The sequence below is a fragment of the Chanos chanos genome, chromosome 5, assembly GCF_902362185.1.
Source record: "Chanos chanos chromosome 5, fChaCha1.1, whole genome shotgun sequence".
In the NCBI taxonomy this organism is placed as follows: Eukaryota; Metazoa; Chordata; class Actinopteri; order Gonorynchiformes; family Chanidae; genus Chanos; species Chanos chanos.
The window spans coordinates 52,342,923-52,363,545 of NC_044499.1; the positions used below are offsets into that span (position 1 = coordinate 52,342,923).

General features: G+C 44.8%; 3 protein-coding genes across 6 annotated transcripts in view; all 3 read right to left on the bottom strand.

Moving 5' to 3' along the window:
* The window catches only part of myo1d (myosin 1D), an 83,969-nt gene extending 83,169 nt beyond the window's left edge, over positions 1-800 (bottom strand). For both annotated transcript variants that reach the window (XM_030773908.1, XM_030773909.1), the window contains exon 1: positions 303-800. In XM_030773908.1, coding sequence (XP_030629768.1) covers positions 303-397 — 95 coding nt within the window. In that variant the 5' untranslated portion in view covers positions 398-800. The remainder of the gene's footprint in view (positions 1-302) is intronic.
* Positions 801-2,955: 2,155 nt separating this feature from the next.
* On the bottom strand, positions 2,956-10,734 carry LOC115812681 (uncharacterized). Its single transcript, XM_030775166.1, has 3 exons — positions 10,632-10,734; positions 3,796-4,236; positions 2,956-3,369 (listed from the first exon to the last, which is right to left on the bottom strand). The coding sequence occupies exons 1-3, from the start codon at positions 10,732-10,734 to the stop codon at positions 2,972-2,974; spliced, it is 942 nt and encodes a 313-aa protein (XP_030631026.1). The 3' UTR covers positions 2,956-2,971.
* Positions 10,735-12,360: 1,626 nt separating this feature from the next.
* On the bottom strand, positions 12,361-19,556 carry pdk2a (pyruvate dehydrogenase kinase 2a). 3 transcript variants are annotated; one of them, XM_030774186.1, is made up of 11 exons: positions 19,410-19,556; positions 18,732-18,873; positions 18,079-18,150; positions 17,634-17,818; positions 17,057-17,146; positions 16,250-16,327; positions 15,742-15,818; positions 15,558-15,656; positions 14,834-14,944; positions 13,661-13,774; positions 12,361-13,438 (listed from the first exon to the last, which is right to left on the bottom strand). In XM_030774186.1, the coding sequence occupies exons 1-11, from the start codon at positions 19,525-19,527 to the stop codon at positions 13,295-13,297; spliced, it is 1,230 nt and encodes a 409-aa protein (XP_030630046.1). In that variant the 5' UTR covers positions 19,528-19,556; the 3' UTR covers positions 12,361-13,294. The 3 variants fall into 3 exon arrangements, with proteins under 3 accessions (XP_030630046.1, XP_030630048.1, XP_030630049.1); XM_030774188.1 differs by having other exon boundaries at positions 16,244-16,327; XM_030774189.1 differs by having other exon boundaries at positions 15,742-15,808; positions 16,240-16,327.
* Between the last annotated feature and the right edge of the window lie 1,067 nt (positions 19,557-20,623).

The window sequence follows — 20,623 nt, forward strand, 5'->3', positions numbered from 1 at the left end:
CATTTGACTCTGACACACAGAGTATGATCCCAGATTTCGAGAAACACATCCTTAAAACTCAGAAAATAGTACATTTAATGCTATGCTATGTTTGTAAAATGCAGTAAGAGTTACAAATATTTTCAGGAGACCGCATACAGCCTGAGTCAATCCTGACAACGCGTTCTAAACAACAAGAGGCAGAATCAAGTTTGTCACAGAGCAGTTTCAGATGGTACACCCTCACAACCGACTGTCTGGTTACAGAATGAGGTGTTACCTCATCGCTTTGACAAAGGTGAATGACCGTAGACCGTGCTTACCTGAGTTTAAGGTTGGCAAGAAATTCTTCCAGAGAAACATTATCCAGGAGAACAAAATCCGCCTTTCCGAATTCCAGACTTTCGTGTGCGGCCATGGTGCCTTCAGTCCAAAGAGCAGAACCCTTGGAATGACTTAAAAAGCACTTCCTATAACTGTTCCGACCGACGGACGAGTGTGCTCAGTTAGGTAGCCTAAACTATACAGGCTAAAAGACAGCTATACACCAAAGAAAGCAGTTTGAGAAAAAGATAATTTTAAATCTTTACACATTACCCTGTGCTCATCACTATATACAACAACTCTCATTCATGTTTTCACGACAAAAAAATGTTTGAAAAAGAAATATCTCAAACGAGCCTGCTACTGGCCAGTTGTGTTGTCTCGTTGCTAAAGGTAGATTCCAGAATAAGTTTTCCTTTTCATAAGTAGTTTAAGATAATGGGCAACCTGTTGCCTCCAAGAATTCAGTATGTGTTAGTCCGTTAAACCGAGCGTTGGTCCATAAAGGCTTTCCATGAATTTGACTAACCTCGCCTGACATACAGTAGCGTAGCTACAGATGCCCCGCCTCTCTCTCCCTTTCTCTCTCTCCCGTAATAAAAAAGGCCCTTGGGCGCCCACAGTACTGATGTCCGATGCCAAGAAAAGTAACAGCCTTTGAGACACAGCGAGCGTGATAAGTATTTGAATAGAAAAGAATAAAATATGCCAATAATTATTTTGATATACGATCTTTAAAAAGCAAATGCACGTAGCCTATAGATTCAAACCGTTAGCATGGATAACCGACATAAAGATAAAATGACTCACAAATTAGTAGTGTTCAGTTCCTTAAAGGGATTATAGGATGTCATACTTCGAGACTTTATATAATTTATCTTTAGAACAGGAGAAATGTTTGCCAGGCACAGCAAGGTGTGTTCATCAAAAAACAACCTGTTTTAAAGGTAGTTTGTGAGAGTTGAAAGTTTGTGAATAAGACGGAGACTTGTGAGGAAGTCGGTAAGTCTTTAAGGACTTGCGTTTCAATAATGTAGCGCCATATGAGCAAGACCGTCTCAAAAGTAACCTATTGTATCACCTGATTTAAGCAACTAGTCTATCGACTGAAGACCTGACGTTTCCGTCATGAAATACCGGTGCTCCACCTAGCGCCTGAAGGCGGGAATGTAAAATTATGCGTCAGTCTGAGATGTCTCTTGTACTTTTAGGCAGACCAAAAAGATGAATTGATGATATAACTTGATCAAATAAAGCCATGACAGTCATCACGAGCAACAATGAAGTAAGTATACAATCTAATACTGAAATTAAATAGAGAAAGTTGTGTGAATAAACTATTGGGATTGCATGACATACAATGGAGGTGTACTGAGACGACGGAGAGGCAGACGAAGACATTAAAAATGTGCTTCTGGCCGGGGAACTCTGTGTACTCGTGCACTGTATATGAGCGTTTGCGAGATATGGACAGTGAAGTTGTAGTCAGTGTTATGAATTTGGGTGTGTCTCCACGTGTACGGGCAAGCTTCCATCACCTGTGTTTTTTCGTGCAAACGGGCAAATTTTAAATTGACCTTTCAAAGTTTCTAGATAATGAAACGTATATATCCAAGTGCGTCTCTATGCTATTTGTGATGGTGTTCTTTCTTTCCTATTGCTGAGCAGTATTAAAAACTGCGCATATAAGTACCGCACAAGTGATCAGAGGCTTGTGTTCACAGGATGAATGGGTCCTTTTTTAGGGTTTGACAATGAAGAACTATTATTCGAATCAATGTATGGTGAAATTAAATGAACCATTTAAATTGATTTAACAGGTCTGACTAGTGTATAGATATGTAGAACACATGTTGTTTTAATTTTATGAAGCGACCTCTCCTGTGGTGGCCCATGCTCTGTCCTGGTTGATTTGGCTCCGTGTTGCTGCACTTGCTTAGTCTCGCGCTAGCTCTTACTGTTTTACCTCTAAAGCCGAAGCCCGCGTATGCCGCGTCCTCCTTCTCTTCACATCCAATCAGTCTCTTTAATTTGACATTCTTATGTCATTACAAAAGTAACGGGTGCTGACACGGTGCGTTAATATGGTGTCTACGTTTTCACAAAGCTTTGTGTCTTTTCTCTCCTGTCATATCAACGCCGAGCGAACATTTATTCTTTAATGTCTTTGAGTTCACAAAATTCTGTTGCGTCATAACACAATTTAATTTCCAAAGTAAATCACGTGACTTTTCTAGTTCTTTCCCCGGTTCTTTGCTTTAAATTCTATCTGATATCTGCGGATCTCCTATCTGCGGACTTGCCACATAACACCAAATATGTGAGAAGAGAATCAAATATGTTAACATTTATTTCTTCGCTCAATGATTTTTTTATAATAATTGAATGGTCAACTGGAATACAATACACACGTGTTTTAAATACCTGTAAACAAACATAGAAAATGTAAAGCAATCAAAAACTTACATTCTTAGTTTTTCTTCACTGATTAGGTCTTTAGAGGAAAAAACACCATGATCGTTAAACGACATCCGTATTCAATTAGGAGTTATTACCTGAAAATGACATAAGTAATAAGCCCTCAATCTACATGTGAGAATACATCTCTCCCGTGATTACAACTGCCACAAATACTCAATTTCTTGACGGATGAGATGTTCCTTTGGTTTCATCTTTGCTGCATCAGGAGCGAACCTCCGAACGTAATGGTGTTGGATGAAGTATTCGCCCAGGACTGTCCATAATTATGGGTGACGTACACCCGTGCGCCTTTACGCAGCGTGGTCATGTAAGTGGACAGGTTCCCCGTCGAGGACGAGGTAGGCAGACTGATGTGTGACTGTGATACCCAGTAACCGTTTATCACGAGCCACAGATCGCTCTTCGTGCCGCCCGTGCCACTGTGAGTCGAGAAGAAAAACTGATAAACACCGGTGACCGGAGCTGTGAAAACACCGGTCCTCTTGCTGAAACCTCCGCCGACGTTCACAAACACCTTGCTGTACTTAACCGTGTTGACTTTACCCGAGAGACGGCCGGGAAAGGATGCGTAAAAGAAAACTCTCACTGGAACGCAATGTGAGAAGAGATATGATCAGGATAACAAACACTGCAATTAGATCCACCAAATTTTACTCAGATAGAAGCTATCAAAGTGGAGATTCGCAAGAGGAATCAGGATTCACGAAAAGTAGAATTGTTTCACTCGTGAAAGTGTGTGTGTGTGTGTGTGTGGTTTGCATTCGCGATGCTGTATTTTTGCTCGCATGAATAGTTTGAGATGTTTATCCTCTTTATTGGACTGACCTTTTGGCGCTAGTTTCTTACATCTCCAGCTGACCTTGTCCCTGCTCACACATATTTCATTTTTTTTGCATGTGCCGCACACCAGCGTATTCACATCTGAAAGAGTGACCGTCAGTATTAACAACACATATACTCAAACGCAGAAAGTGTATGTGATATATATACGAAAGAAATGTTATGCTCTACCTGCACAGTAGGCCAGATTGCATGTCGGTGGCTTCACGAACCTATACACGTAATAATTGCCTCTGCATTTTTTCACTTCAATTGGAGACGATTTGTACGCGCAGCAGCCCTTTTTCCAGTGTCCACAGACTTGACGTATGACTATTCCGTCGCGGAGTCGCGGATGCCCGCCGGCCAACCAGAGCGGGGCGTGGGTTCCACACATGCGCCTACTCACACACCTCTCGGGCATCTGAAGGCTCTTCCCGCGGTAGTAAAGACGGTACCAGCCTCTCCACTCAACTTTACGGTCACACATGCTGTTTGTGCGGGAGTAGTTGGTGGCTCTCCAGGGTTGGTCTAGAGCTGTGTAGCGAAAGCATGGGTCATACATGTGATCTTCTTCAACGGAGTCTTCCTCCACAACATCCTTAGTGAAGGGGTACAGCAAAGAGCTGCTGTCTGTCAGCACCAGGAAAAGAAAGAAAGGTCTCTGTGAGTGGCATCCATCCATCCAAATTTTGCTCCCTTTGAAAATTTTTAACTCTTTAAAATGGGCGGAATGAAAACCTGAGTGTACCACACTATAACTGCGCAGTAGACAAAAAAGAGTGATCCACTCACCTGTCTGTATGGATGTGTCATTCATTCCCACAGTGAGAACCTGAACAAACCCACAGTCAGACAGATAAGCCACATTTTACAGTATACTCCTAATGGCCCCTGCTGTGTCTGAGCCTGTGTCAGAGGTCAGAGGCCAGATCTTTATTAAAAGTCAGTTACCTCACTCAGTGCCTCCTGTTTGTGCTTCAGTGCTGCCTGTTCACATCTCAAACTCTCCACCTCCTGCGTGATCACACACACACACATACACACACACACGCAAACACACACAAACACACACACACACACACGCAAACACACACACAAACACACACGCACGCACACACACACACACACACACACACACACACGCAAACACACACACACACACACACACACACACACGCAAACACACACACACGCACGCACACACACACACACGCGCGCACACACACACAGAGAGAGAGGGACAGAGGGAGAGAGGGACGGCGGGAGAAAGAGAGAGAGAGAGAGAGAGAGAGAGAGAGTTGTATCAAGAGGATTCACTATGAATTCGCTAGGTGATTTCAAAAAGGACCTTAGAACATATTTATTTTATTGAATTGACATTGCCTTTAACTAGATGCTGTTTTGAATTTCTCTTCTTTTTTCATTTTATTGTGTTTTTAACCATTTGTTCTCTGTGTTATTAATTTCTCCTTAATGTCCTTAATGTGTTTTATTTCTCTTTGGTTTTATCTCGTTTTACTTTTTAAAATCCGTTTGAACTTGACAAATTGACGAACACCACTTTGCAAACTGTGTGTTGAATAAAGTGCCATGCAAATGATTTTGAAGAGGCAGATGATCTGAGCTATGGGAGATATGGAAAAGAGACATTGCAGTGCTGTATTTACCCTGTAGATCAACGCCAGCTGCTCATGCACTGGCTGACCTGCCATCTTCCACTCTTTTAATTCATGCTACGGGACAAAGTCATAATTAAAAATATGCAGATTTAACTAACAAAAAAAACCCTCCTCCTGCACTCTACAACAAACATACTCATGTCAAAACCACATGAACTCGGATCAAAATGTCTGTTCTTTCTCCATCACTTTTTAAACGTACGTTTTATGTTTACGATAACGGTTTTAATAACTGTGTTTTTGACTGGTCTGTACAACTATAATAATACTTATCAGTTACTTATCAGTTTAATCCAATAACTATAGAATCATATTAAAAAAACAGAGAAAATATTGCTATTACAGTGTACAACACTGTGACATATCATATTCATAATAGAATATAATTGAAATTGAATGTAATTGTAATTAATTAAATATGGATTTAAATATCTGATCTGCGTTACAACATCATAAAGTCACACATGATAAAAAAAAAAAACACTGAGGATGTCTGTATTTGATGCTATAAAGGGATATGCTAAACTCATATTTGAAGGTGTATCTTTGTTTTCCAGACAGGACGGGTTGACGTGAACTTACAGATACGTGTGTGTTGTCAGTCCCGCCAACGCAGACACACAGTGCCGCCAACACCCGAAGACAAGTGCTCATCTGGACAAAAGGTGGAAAAACTTAGAAGACAAGTTTCATACTTTTTTAGACACAGCTCACTTCACTACCAGGACAAAAGAAAATTTAAAAAACACACGGACTTCAAATTTTAAGATGGCTTTCTGCTTTGACACGTTGAACTGACTTTACTCTGGGGCAAAATATAACAGGCTTAAAATATTATCCTGGTGTCACATTTTTTCTCTTTTTTCTTGTGTAATGCAGTGATACACACACATCATCCGATAAACTGTGAAGAAAAATCCAAAACCCAAACAGAACATTTTCAACGGCAGTTTTTCTCGTCTTACAGAAGATGTGTCAAAATCCTGAGATCCGGTTCAAATGGATTTTAGACTGTCACGGTGTCTGACACTTACCTTCATGCTCAGGGGACAGTTGCGTGCACTAAAGGCGAAACGGCGCGTCAGAGCTGGGTTTATATAGTGGGCCTCTCTAAGCCACGCCCCTTAGCCCCCACCGCACCTTCACACTCTCGCTGTCTTACTGAAGGCTTGTGGTGTGACTTTTCACAAACAGACTGCTAACATTCACAGGAATTTATGCTACTGTGTGTTTTCTTACCATGAGACGTGGTAAAAAACTTACTGAGAGAGAGAGAGAGAGAGAGAGAGAGAGAAACAAGCACTAACACTTACCATCCCATAGACCTAAGAGACTTTTCATAAAACTTTATGGTAATCAATACTGATTTTAATCTGATAACCAATCCAAACTTCCAAACTGTAATTACACTTTACACACACACACACACACACAGATATATATATACAGTACCAGTCAAAAGTTTGGACACACCTACTCATTCAGGGTTTTTTTTATGTTTACTGTTTTCTACATTGTGCTTTGTTTACACTTTTTTTGCTTACTACAGAATTCCTTGTGGGCGGCACGGAGATGCAGTGGGTAGCGCTGTTGCCTCAAGAAGGTCCCGGGTTTGATTCCCGGCCGGGCGGCCAGGGTCCTTTCTGTGTGGAGTTTGCATGTTCTCCCTGTCTCTGTGTGGAGTTTCCTCCAGGAGCTCCGGTTTCCTCCCATAGTCCAAAGACATGCAGGTCAGGTAAATTGGAAACACTAAGTTGCCCCGTAGGTGTGAATGTGTGAGTGAATGTGTTTGTCTGTGTGTCTGCCTTGCGATGGACTGGCGACCTGTCCAGGATGTTTACCCGCCTTTTGCCCAATGAGCACTGGGAGACGCTCCAGCACCCCCCACGATCCTAAATAGGATAGGCGGCTTAGAAAATGAATGAATGAATGAATGAATGAATAATTCCATATATGTCATTTCATAGTTTTGATGCCGTCAGCATTGTTCTACAATGTAGAAAATTAAAATAATAAAAATAAAGAAAAAACACTGAATTAGAAGGTTTGTCCAAACTTTTGACTGGTACAGTATGTATGACAAATACAAATATGTGAATTCATACATATGTGCTTGTGTGTATATATACACACACACACACACACACACACATACATATATACATATATATACATATACATATATATATATACACTCACACTTATTGCTTGCACTTTAAGCAGATGTAATACTCATAAATTTTCTCACTATACAGGATCTTGAATTGTTTCCCCACTTGTAAGTCACTTTGGATGAAAGCATCAACTAAATAAATGTAATGTAAATGTATGTGTATGTGTATGTGTATAAATATGCATGCAAATTGTATAGCATTTCCACTGAAACAGTGGTCAGTTCAGTTGAAGGAATTTGTGCCTTTGTAAGCATCAGTTACAAAACCACATAGCACATCAGTGGTTTGAGGAGAAGTGAGTCAGAATCAGCACATTCAAAGGCGCGGGCTTTTTACCCAGAGATTAAACACAGAGCTCTTCAGCCAACGTCCACACGGCTCACACGGCTCCAATCATCACATCGTCTGAGCTCCACATCTGCAGACACTGAACTTAGACTCCTGGACAAGCAGGTAAATGGTTGTTACTAAAACTTGCCACAAGGGGGCAGCAGGTCCTTTGCCTTACTGATCTTGTGGTCTGGGACTGACTGACACACATACATAGAGGTAGAGGTAGAGGGAGAAGGGGGGGGAGAGAGAGAGAGAGAGAGGGAGAACTAGGCTACACAGTCATGGGGCCATAGATGAGCTGACACTGATTATGTTACGTTTCCTGTTTTAGTGAATCTTATGAGGAGTGAGGCGTGGTGCTGGGAGAACACCTGACAGTGTTGTTGTTTGAATTCAGTTATTAGTCATTTAAAAACCCTTACATCAAACCTGGACTTAACGAACAAGATCACCCCACACATTCTCATTAAGAAACCAGAATGTTCCATAGAGAGTTTGTTCTATGTACAGGAGAACTGTGATTGGGCTCTCTCTGGACAGTATGATGTTTCCTGATTAGCAACACCAGTCTCATCCCATTTGAATATAAAAACACCATCATGTCAAGGAGAATATGGCCACATCTGAATCATCATTACAAATCTGATGGAAAAATCAATTGGGGATTCAGTTTGTCACGACTAAAGGAATTAGGCAGTTCCTTTTCTTTGTTAGCAGTCTTCCAGAACTAAAAAACAGAACAGTGTTTGTGTTATTGTGGTGCTCAGAACCCTTGTGTTTTAAACAGAAGTGAGAGGCCATGGCAGGGAGCCCTGTTCAGAGCGGTGCCAGACATGTGACGGGGAGAAACCCAGGACCCAGTTCTGTTTTTGTCGGGTTTGGGTCTATTCCTTTCCCACTGTCAGCGGCCCATTCAGAGGACAGGTCTTTTATCAGACTACTCCCTGGAAACCACCACTGTGCTTGGACACACATACACACATACACACACACACACACACACACACACACACACACACACACACACTAACACATACACACACTCACACACACACACACACACACACATTTAGTCACCTTAGATTCTTGAACACGAGAGAGTGAGTGTGGCTTAAATACCCTAAACAGCTGCTGTACATAGCCGTCTCCAAGAAGCCGTCCATCTGGACTCGGTTATCAGATTCTCCTCAGCACTTAATGCTTCACCTGTTTGGACAGCGCAAACACAGGTGTGTGACAACACACACACACACACACACACGCAATATGTTACTTAATAAGGGATATGACAACCCAGGGGGCTTTGGTTAAAGTCTGAGCAGAGTCCAGGACAAAAGAGGAGACGCATTTGACTCTCTGTCCGTCATTACGGGGACTGAGAGCTTTCCCAACACACGGGGCGTAAACACACACGCTGACTTACCCTACACGGGCGGGCTGGGGGTGTGTGTGACGCGGGGCATGGGGTGAAACACGCTGTGTGACACACATAGCAGAACAGAACAGATCTCACAGTCGGTTCCTACCAGCAGATGCCTGAGGAGGTGAGAGGGGACTGAGACCACAACAGGACGGTAAACAACAGGACGGTAAACAACTTCTGCACTGTGAGCCTCAACCACAGCCATTCTACAGCCACCACAGGAAAGTAAGGGCCACTACCAACAGGTCTCACACACATCACTCAGTGTGAGTGTGTTCAGTAATGGATGTGATGCAGCTCCCTGAATGTGGGCAAACATTGCTCTTCTTTCATCTTGTTTCTTATTTCTTGTCTCTTTCATCAACCCCCCCCCCCCCCGCAACAGGTTCTCATGTTCCCCCACCCCCTCCCCTGACCTTCGTCTGAGAGTTTCTCAGATTCACTTGGCAGAATGTTGGCTGAGAGAATCTCAAACATTACCTGTCAATCCATCATTAACTGTCAATCATCTTCACTCCCCAGCAAGGCCTTAAAATCCAACTGCAGTCCTCAAACAACCAATCAGAATGAAGCACAGCCAGTCCTTCTCTATACATGTGTCCCTCACGCACAACTTAAAATAATTCCCTTCACGTCAGGGGTCACATGCCTGTGCCCTCTGGTATGACCTTGGGGTTGAATGTCATATTAGCCATTAGTCAGGAACTTGCCCTGAGTTCCTTAGCATCCCACTGTTTTCTTATCACACAGACACTATCAGTGATTCCACCACCTCGCAGCAGAAAGCCACGGTGGGGATGCTTTATATGTGTGTTTCCTGGATGGTGGAATGAGTTTATCAACTCTGTCTGGTCAGCTCCTGAAGACTCACCTTTCCTGTGAAACACTTACCTCTACAAACCAGTCCAGTAACTAAGCCCCCCTTCTACACTCAACCCCTACCTACTGCCCCATCGACTCTCACGTTCCAGTAACTAAGCCCCTCTTCTACACTCAACCCCTACCTACTGCCCCATCGACTCTAATGTTCCAGTAACTAAGCCCCCCTTCTACACTCAACCCCTACCTACTGCCCCATCGACTCTAATGTTCCAGTAACTAAGCCCCCCTTCTACACTCAACCCCTACCTACTGCCCCATCGACTCTCACATTCCAGTAACTAAGCCCCCCTTCTACACTCAATCCCTACCTACTGCCCCATCGACTCTAATGTTCCAGTAACTAAGCCCCCCTTCTACACTCAACCCCTACCTACTGCCCCATCGACTCTAATGTTCCAGTAACTAAGCCCCCCTTCTACACTCAATCCCTACCTACCATCACTGCAAACCTACACTTTCACTGTCCTGTGTGCACTGTCTCTTTACATGATGTACATTTCCTTCCCTCAGTGACTGCTACTACATAGCACTAACTGTGATACTTGTTGTGAGAGGTGGGGACCTTGTTGTCAGAGGTGGGGATCTTTGGGGGATCTTTGTCCCACTTGTGGGCCACTCTGTTATTTGCCTTCAACATTCTTACATGTCAGTCTGCTCTGATGCTGAGCTTAGCAATGACACTTATGCAACAGACAGCTCCTCAATACTTGGTCTTCCTGCCTCCGAAGTGGCTTTGGATAAAGCATCTGCTGAATGAATAAATGTACATGAATAGATGTACTCAGCCAGCGACACCGAGATACACAATGTTCTGTTTACCTGTGGTCTCCGTGGTGACACCCACATACGGATGTTCCGTGGTGACACCCACATACGGATATGGATTCATAAACTCAATATGCATTGTGCTCAGAAGGACGCTGGCTAGAGAAAATGATCCACAAGACGGCCAGTCATTTCATTGTGGACAAAACATTTTATTACAAAAATATCACAATTACATAGTTACATATATAGTGTCATAATATTTTCAGCACTTTCCTATGATAAGAAATGAATGAATATGAAACAGACACACAGTACATTAGTATGGTCCTTCACTGTTAGTTAGGCCTCTGTTTAGGGAAGGCACATAAGCATTTCTCAGGGTACTGATCTAGGACCAGCTCCACTAGCTTCTACTTCTAAGGATCAAAGGCACACAGCGATCCTGGATCAGTGCTCTTACTCTGGGATTCGACACACATCTGAGATTTGAGTCCTAACATGAACTCAAACGGGACATGTGCTGAGTTATGGTCCTGTCTCTAACCACGCAGCTCTTTAACCAAAGCCCTAACAGGTCCCTGCCCTGGTACACTCTCAGCCCCGTTACACACATTAAACAGATTAGCGTATTTTACAGGTAATGAACTGGCCTGGGAAAATAATCCCCGTCACTGATGACACAGTGACTCTAGGAGAGCGTCAGCCTGTCACTCACCAAACACTGATTTAGTATCATGAGACACGAGGCTCAGCCAGTTCCGCAAAACACAGCAGTAACAATATCTGTCAAGTCATACACTGATGATGTTTGGAAGGAGAGAGTGTGTGTGTGTGTGTGTGTGTGTATGTGTGTGTGTGTGTGTGTGTGTGTGTGTGTGTGTCTGTGTGTGTGTATGTGTGCGTGTGTGCGTGTGTGCGTGTGTGTGTGCGTGTGTGCGTGTGTGTGTGTGTGTGTATGCGGACACGAGTCACATGCCTCAGCGACCTGCCATAGGGGCCAAATGGAAACAGACCAACTGTAGTGACACACACACACACACACACACACACACGCCACACACACCACACACACCACACACACACACACATATACACACACACACACACACACCACACACACACACACACACACATATACACACACACACACACACGCACTCACACACACGCGCACACACACACGCGCACACACGCACACACACACGCACACACACACACACACACACACACACACACACGCACACACACACACACACACGCACACACGCACACACGCACACAAACATGGACAGGCAGACAGACAGACACACACACACACACACACACACACACACTCACACACACACGCACGCACGCACGCACGCACATACACACACACACATACATACACTCACACACACTCACACACACTCACACACACTCACACACACTCTCACACACACTCTCACACACACTCTCACACACACACGCACGCACGCACGCACGCACACACGCACACAGCCACCACTGAAAATACTCCACTGCGTCTCCTCTGGGAACCACCCAAAGGCTGCTGGCTAAACTCTGCTGCTTTTTAGCAACTCTGTGATCTCTACTGTTTCAAATCAAGCTCGACTCTCTGACAAACAGAGGACAAGACTTGGACTGATACTGATTCTCTGATGCGTCTTCAGTCTGACAAACATCCTCTTTCACTCTCTAACACTGTCTAGGTCCCGTGTCATGTAGACCCGTTTGAAAAAGCAGTCTGGTTCTGGTCTATCACTGAAACACCTTGCTCACCGACCCGCTGAGCGATCAGTTGTGAGACATACTGCTCAGTGGGTCCTGAGTAGACTGCACTCCTCATGGCTAATGAGAGTCTCACTATGAATAATTCCACAAAACCTCTCCATCCTAACTTCCGCGTCCTTCACAAGAGCATCACCGTAAAATTCCTCTGCATATGCCTGTCGTTACATACTGATCCGTCTACCGCCTCTGGGGCGTCGGCCATCTCCCCCGTCCTCCTCTCCACCTGTCCAATACCAGCGGCTACTCCTCGTCCTCCGGTCCACCGTGGGAGATCTCACACGTCTGACTCCTCCACACTACCACTCCCCGGTAGTGATGACCCAAAAGCTCCTCATTAAGACTCTGTCTCAGCCCATCTGCCTGACTGAAATAAAACACTGTAATAACACTCTTATTTCAAAACAAAACAAAACAAAACAGAAAAACTTCTAACTCAGATTCTATGAGATGCTCTGGGTGTAGACAAAAAAGCCATGCAACTACTGCGAGGTTACGAAGCTTCGCTAGGAGGTTACGAAGCTTTATGAAGTCTGTGGATCTTCAGTCGGCGGCGTCACTGCTCTCTGATCCCGCTGGGCGTCTCCGTTTCCCTCTCACGCTCAGTGACGGACCCGGGCGGTCCGGGCCGGTCCGTCTCACTTGGCCAGTCTGAACACGGCCAGGTCCAGAGGCTCACGGCTGGGCAGGCACCAGTCATCAGCCACCTGACTGACTTTGTAGTTTCGCCAAGCGGTTTTGTTATACACAGGAAGTCTCTCCACAGAGTCAGTGGACAGAGCCTGTGGGGAACACAGCACGATGTTTAGGTCAGAGAGCGAAGCCTTCTCTCCACCACACTCCCTTTCCCCATACTGACTTCAACACTTACAACACAGACCAAAAACTGCTTTAAACGTCACGCCCTTACAGGGGCCTGTTTGTTAACAAAGGCCACTGCACAGCTCCATACACACAGAACCGAGAGAAACGCAAAGGTGTGCGGGTGTGGAACGAAACAGTACCTTCAGATGAATGACGGCGTCTGTGCCGTGTCCTTCCATGGAATACAGCTGCAGGTCTCCCTGGAAGTACTGGGCGTACAGCCGGGAGATCGGCAGGCCGTAACCAAACCCAGCCTGCAGAGTACAAACAAGAGCCCCCCGTCAACAAAAAGCCTAAACACACACACACACACACACAGACGCACATACACACACACACACACACACACAGACACAGACACACACAGACGCACATACACACACACACACACACACACACAGACGCACACACACACACAGACGCACACACACACACAGACACACACACACACACAGACACACACACACACACAAACGCACACACACACACTCACAGATGCACACACACACACACAGACGCGCACACACACACACACACACACACACACAGACGCACACACACACACGGACGCACACACACACACGGACGCACACACACACACACACAGACGCACACACACACACACACAGACGCACACACACACACACACAGACGCACACACACACACACACAGACGCGCACACACACACACACACACACAGACGCACACACACACACAGACGCACACACTCTCTGTGCTTTTCAGAATGAGTATCCTTTTATACTCAGAGACACCACTACATTACTGCCACTAACAAGACTTAGACAGACCAGTCTCTTGGCCTTAGTAATTAGCTCATTAACACACTGCTCTTGGCAATTAGGCCTGCTAGGATACACTATATTAAACAAAAGGCTTCCAGTACTGTTATCAAAGCTATTAGCATGGCTCAGATTGGAAATGGATGTGTGTGTATGTGGGTTTAGATTTGTGTGTATTTGTTTTTCTTTGTGTTTGTGTGTATATAGATATGTGTAAGTGTGTGTGTCTATGCGTGTGAGCGTGAGTGTGTGTGTATATATATATGACTGTGTGTGTCCGTGTCTATGCGTATGAGTGTGAGTATATATATATATATATATATATATGACTGTGTGTGTGTGTGTCTATGCGTGAGAGTGTGAGTGTGTGTATATATATATATGACTCTGTGTGTGTGTGTGTGTGTGTGTGTGTGTGTGTGTGCGTGTCTACGTGTGAGTGTGAGTGTGTGTATATATATATATATATGACTGTGTGTGTGTGTGTGTGTGTGTATGTAAAAAGTCCTCACGAGTGGGGCTGTTTGCTGCTGTCCGATCAGTGGGGTGGGGGCAGTTGAATACATGTAGCTGAACAAACTCTCCATCTTCCTGAAGGGCACACCGCCACCTCTGTCACTCACCTGTACGGAGAGAAAGAACAAACAAAGAGTTGGTTCCAAACAAACAAACAAACAAACAAAAAGAAAGCTTGTTCCAAACAGCTGAGAAAGACAGACGAGATTGAAAGCTAGGAGCCAAGAGCTGAAAGAACGCATGGCATCACCATGGAAACGATCCGTCAAAAGGCGCTGCCAGGGAGACATGCCCCGTGGCCTCTGCTCACGGCCTCGCCATTGGTCCGCCATGAGTCAGCGCACCTAGTCATTATGTTGTCAAGGTAACCAACCAAAGGTACTGCTCAGCTGTGCATCACCAGCGCAGTGACACTTCCACTGGGACTGGTCTAAAACATGCGCCTTTAACATGGCAGTCCACATGCTCCAAATCCACTTAATCTTGTCAGAGATTAGAGCTGTGAATTAACATTAATCTCTGGATTACTGTGGGGTTTTACATAACACATTTACACTGAAGTTTAGGGCCAAACCCCCCCCCCCCCCCCCCCCCCCCCCCAAAAAAAACAAACAAACTAATAAACTAATCAAATCACGTTCAGAAGGTGCTTCTGTGTTTCCTGTGTGTGTGTGTGTGTGTTTGTGCATGTGCTTTGAAAACCAGTCAGCTTCCTCTCACCTTAATGGAGAGGTCCTCTCCTCCCAGTGCCACCATCACATGAATGGGAGGGAGACTCGCCCCCTCTTTATGACTCTCAATGGTCGCCCTCATGGCATTCTGCGGGAGGAGGACATTGTCATGGCAACGGCTGCTCTGGTTCCATAAACAGTGATGGGAAAGAGGGGGACGGTCGTAAATGTACCTTAAACAGCTCGAACAGCATATGGTACAGATGAGACGGCACATACACCATGCTGATTGGCCGATTCCTGTCGTTGGCTGTGAGAGAGAGAGGAAGACAGATATTTGTACGTAAAGATCTGACATAGCCTGTTGATTCGTTGGGTTATGAAGCTTTTGACGTGTTTCACAGAGCACACGGTGTGAGTTTTGTTTAAATGCATTGCTCGCTGTCTTAGAGTCAAAGGACCCGTGTGTCTGTGTCCGCACTGTCTGACCGTGTCAAACACCCAGCACTCCCCCACCCTCATTAATGCCACTCATCAGATACCACGTGTGTGTGTGTGTGTGTGTGTGTGTGTCTGATAATGCAGTGTGGAAAGTCACCAGTCAAATGAACAGAACAAGTGAACGCAGGAATGCAGCCACTAACGTGAGGCCGGTGGTTTGTGCAGGGGCCGAGCGGAACAGTTATGTAACGAGTGATTACTGATAACGGAGCACATTTCCCGCCACTGGCACACACTCACTGTTCAGCTCCTGCAGAGACAGGCCGGGGGAGCCCAGATAGTACTGATCACACAGCAGCCTGGCGCTCTCATACGCGTCTGGAAAAAGTCACACAAAACATACACTAACCACACAAACCACACAGAGCAAATTACCATTTCGCTGCCGCAGGTTTGATGTGATTATGAAAAAACAGGACAATTACTTACTCTACAGCCCGATTAGCACATTGTGATTAATTAACAGCTCATTTATCACGTTAGGATGAATTAACAGAGCCTGAGCTCTGGCCATTATCTGAGAATTTCTGCATTAACACCATGTTTTCTCACTGAGAAGTGAACGAAAGCTTGACTGATAACGATTTGACTAAACCTGCAGCATCATTTTAAGTCGTAGGATTTTAGTGCTGAGATATTTTTATCACACCGTCCTGAGTCACTGACGTTTTACCGCAACCCGCTGTTAAACTCTCCTCTCTCTAAACCAATACCATACACAGAGCTCTCTTAAAGATCAGCCTGAATACAGACAGTACCATACACAGAGCTCTCTTAAAGATCAGCCTGAGTACAGACAGTACCATACACAGAGCTCTCTTAAAGATCAGCCTGAGTACAGACAGTACCATACACAGAGCTCTCTTAAAGATCAGCCTGAGTACAGACAGCACCATACACAGAGCTCTCTTAAAGATCAGCCTGAGTACAGACAGCACCATACACAGAGCTCTCTTAAAGATCAGCCTGAGTACAGACAGTACCATACACAGAGCTCTCTTAAAGATCAGCCTGAGTACAGACAGTGGAGTTCCGGACACACTGTACCTTTGACCACCTCAGCCACTTCACAGTGAGGATCAATGCCGCCAATAGTGTTTGGATGAAGAGGATTTGCAGTGCCCTCGAAAAGCAGAGCTGTCAACAGGAGAAGATCAGTCCACATCAAAACACAACCAGATACCAAATACTGAGAATATGAAACACAGAGAGGGGGGGGGGCGGTCTGCTTCACTGGCTCTATCCAAATTCTTACCTCAGAGCAGTGTTTCTCAACTCCTGTACTGGAGACCCTGGGGGCGACACACTTTCATTAACATCTAACGCCGCAAACCTGGTTAAAGAGGCCAAGGACCCAGTAATGAGCAGCTAAGTCAGGAGTGGTACCACTGGACTCCAGCAGAACTGTACTGCCATGTGGGTCCCCAGAACCAGATTTGAGAAACGCTGTCTGAGAGAGTTTGTCTGGACTCTAAGCATTAAACTGGGGTTAGTTCTTTTGTACAGTGTTCCAATATTCCAAGTATTCCAATGAGTCAGCAGATACAGTGACTCTTCAGGAAAAGCACAGATCATTTCTGCTCTGATGGGTAAAGGCTCAACTCACACACACACACACACTCACTGTGTTGGTTGATTAGCATCCGGATGGATATTCGACTCATGTAGAAACGGTCGAGGAAATACTGGATGTTCTGGTTGGTGACGGGGTCTTGACCAAAAGCCTCTTTATACTCAATCACCCCTTGGGCCATCGTAGGTACCACATCATTGTGTCGGTTTCTGATTTTGACCAGAGCCTCCACGAATCTGACAGGAGAAAAACAGCAGTGGGCCGGTGTTCAGTGCGACCACACATACAGGCCTGCAGTTGGATTTTCTCTCCATTGTCCCTCAGCAACATCATATTAGTGATTTTTTCACAGCTAAAGACACAAACCCTTCTGAGACAGCAGCACAGACTGAGATTAAAAACAGACTGAAAGTTATTTTCAAAAATGATACGTTAAACCTCAGGCTTTACATCCAGACACTAATCTTAGAGTCTGAGGACAGCGCTGCGGACTTACTCTTCCAGAACTCTGTGGTCATCAGGGCGTCTCTCCAGAAACTCTAAAATCTCCATCAAACTGTGGATGTACCTGAACACACACACACACACACACACACACACACAAACACACAAACACACAGAATGTGGATTGTTACCAGGCACACAGTGCTTCAGCAAGACACAGAGCTGAATCAACTGTTTTCCAGCCAGCTAAGAGAGAACAACCCATGTGCCCTTATTTACAAACAAAATCTAACTAGTCACCGTACCGTCCTGCTACCACCGACATGATCTAAACTCTACTGACTTTACGGTCAAGGAATTTCCTGTAAGTCGGAGAGTTACATCTGGACTTATTTGACTCTGCCGAGCACGCAGAGGTGAAAATAACTGGGCCAAAGTTCAGAACACATAACAACACGCTACCCCAGTCCCCCCCCGTAGCTGCCGACAAGGAGCTACTATACAGAATGTGGGACAAAGTTCACATGCACTACGTCACCACAGGCAACAGTTTGGGTCAGCTACAAGTTGTCTACGGCACAGTGTTTTCGTCCTGTGCTCGTGGTCAAGTGTGGCTAGAGTTCGCTCACCTTCCCGCTCAGTAGACCAAAATAAAACATGGAACTCAGGCAAATTACTAAGGTTTCAGACAGATCCATTACTTACCAGCTTTGAACCATCTGCACGGATGGGGTAGTTAGCAACTGGTCGGGAAGTAGATTGATTTCCTTCATGATATTAGACAGGCGGACAGGGAGCTCTTGTCTCAAAAAAACAAAGGACGTTTTCTCACACGCATTGGAAGAACCTGGAAAAGACGGTTAACACTGACTGAAACTTCCAAATAAGCGAAGTGTTTGACCGAATGGGATTTGAAGAACATTATCGATTGATTGCGGGCATAATAGAATACTCTGAATTGTTTTCCCTATTAAGAGATCCCTTCCGTAATGAGGACAGATAGTGGGCTCATTAACGGCCGTGGTCCCATGTTTAACAGGCTGCCCAAGCATGCTGATGCAACACTGGCCTGAGGTGACCAGTATTTCACAGGAGAGCCTGCACCAGTTTTGGCAGCTCCGTAGGCAGAATGGACCAATGCACAATTGCATTCTCCCTCAATCTCACTTCATTACAAAACATGCATCCAGAAAGCCACAAAATTAATTGTTCATATTAGCACTGTGAATGGACCTTGACTGAGCCCTGGTCCGTCTGGGATGGATAATTCCTGCAAAGAGCTTGTAGGATATGCTACAAGTCTACAGTCCACTGCGACGAATAGGGTGACTATATTGAACACGACAATAAAATGCCTTTCTCTGAGGAGGGGAGATTACTCACCAAAATCGAGAAACTGCTTCATTGAAAGAGGCGAGGGCGAAAATTTAGAGAAATGTTCGATGTGTTTTGGCACACTGGCCAAGGCAGCGTTCTTCATAATAAACCTAACGAATTTCATTTTTGAAAATAAGCAATGGTTCGACTGAGATTCTAGCGCCGCAGGAAGAGAAATCTGTTATGCACTGATCTCCGTGCGGCCGGAGCGGTGTTGTCCCTGTATGTGTGTTGGTTTTGGAAGGGTATGCTCGCGTCACACCATCCATCCAACAGGATGCCGATTCCGCGAAACGACTTGCACTTTTATCCAATGAGAAGGCATATGGTGGGCGGTTCTAAGCCTTAGAAACATTTATGTTTAGATTCTTAATAGCCATATTTGAGTGGCGAAGGGTTTTCTCATACCTTTTGATGTTTGTGTTCCAGGAATGCCCTTTTGCTCCGGACATTAGCGGCCCAGGGCAAACACTACTAGCAGCCAAGATAGCAGAGATAGCCAAGAGACCTTACAACATACAGCGAGTCTTGTTACCACAAACATAAGCTAAACACATTTAACCAATATACAGTCGTCACATAAGCAAGTGTCTGTGTGATATTTTTAAAAAATGAATTCAAGCTGATTAATTCACACATAAACACACACATTTTTATTCTGAATATATATATATCCATATGTGTGGTTGTTCAGACTAGCATTGTAATGACAGAAACAAATTAATGAGATCATATGTGAAAAAAAACGGTGCTTAAATCGTCTGTAAGTTATAGTTATGACACCAGGATGATAGTCAGTCATAGGGAAAATCAAGTCGCACACTGAATCATTGCACTGTAAATTAAAAAGACCAATGGCAAATTTAATAGGCTGATTTTATTTAGCAGAACCACAGAGACCTTCCACACCAGCCTAAGGTCTGTGTTGTTTTGTGAAATTCGTCATTTGCTCAGAACAGATAATCCAGTTCACTCCACAAACCTGTGCTGTCCATCAGTCAGTCTGGGACACACAGGCTGTCTCAGCTCATGTGTGTGTCCCTCAGTGCTGTGAATATGGACTCTGTCTTTCTCTCACCTCTGAAAGACCACATTTATCCTTACATAACCAAAGCAAACCTCCACAGAGGATACTGGCCAAAAAAATGCCACACCCCACATTCCAAACAGTGACCAATCAAACAGATCAGATGCAGCATGCCATTTCTATAACACTGTGG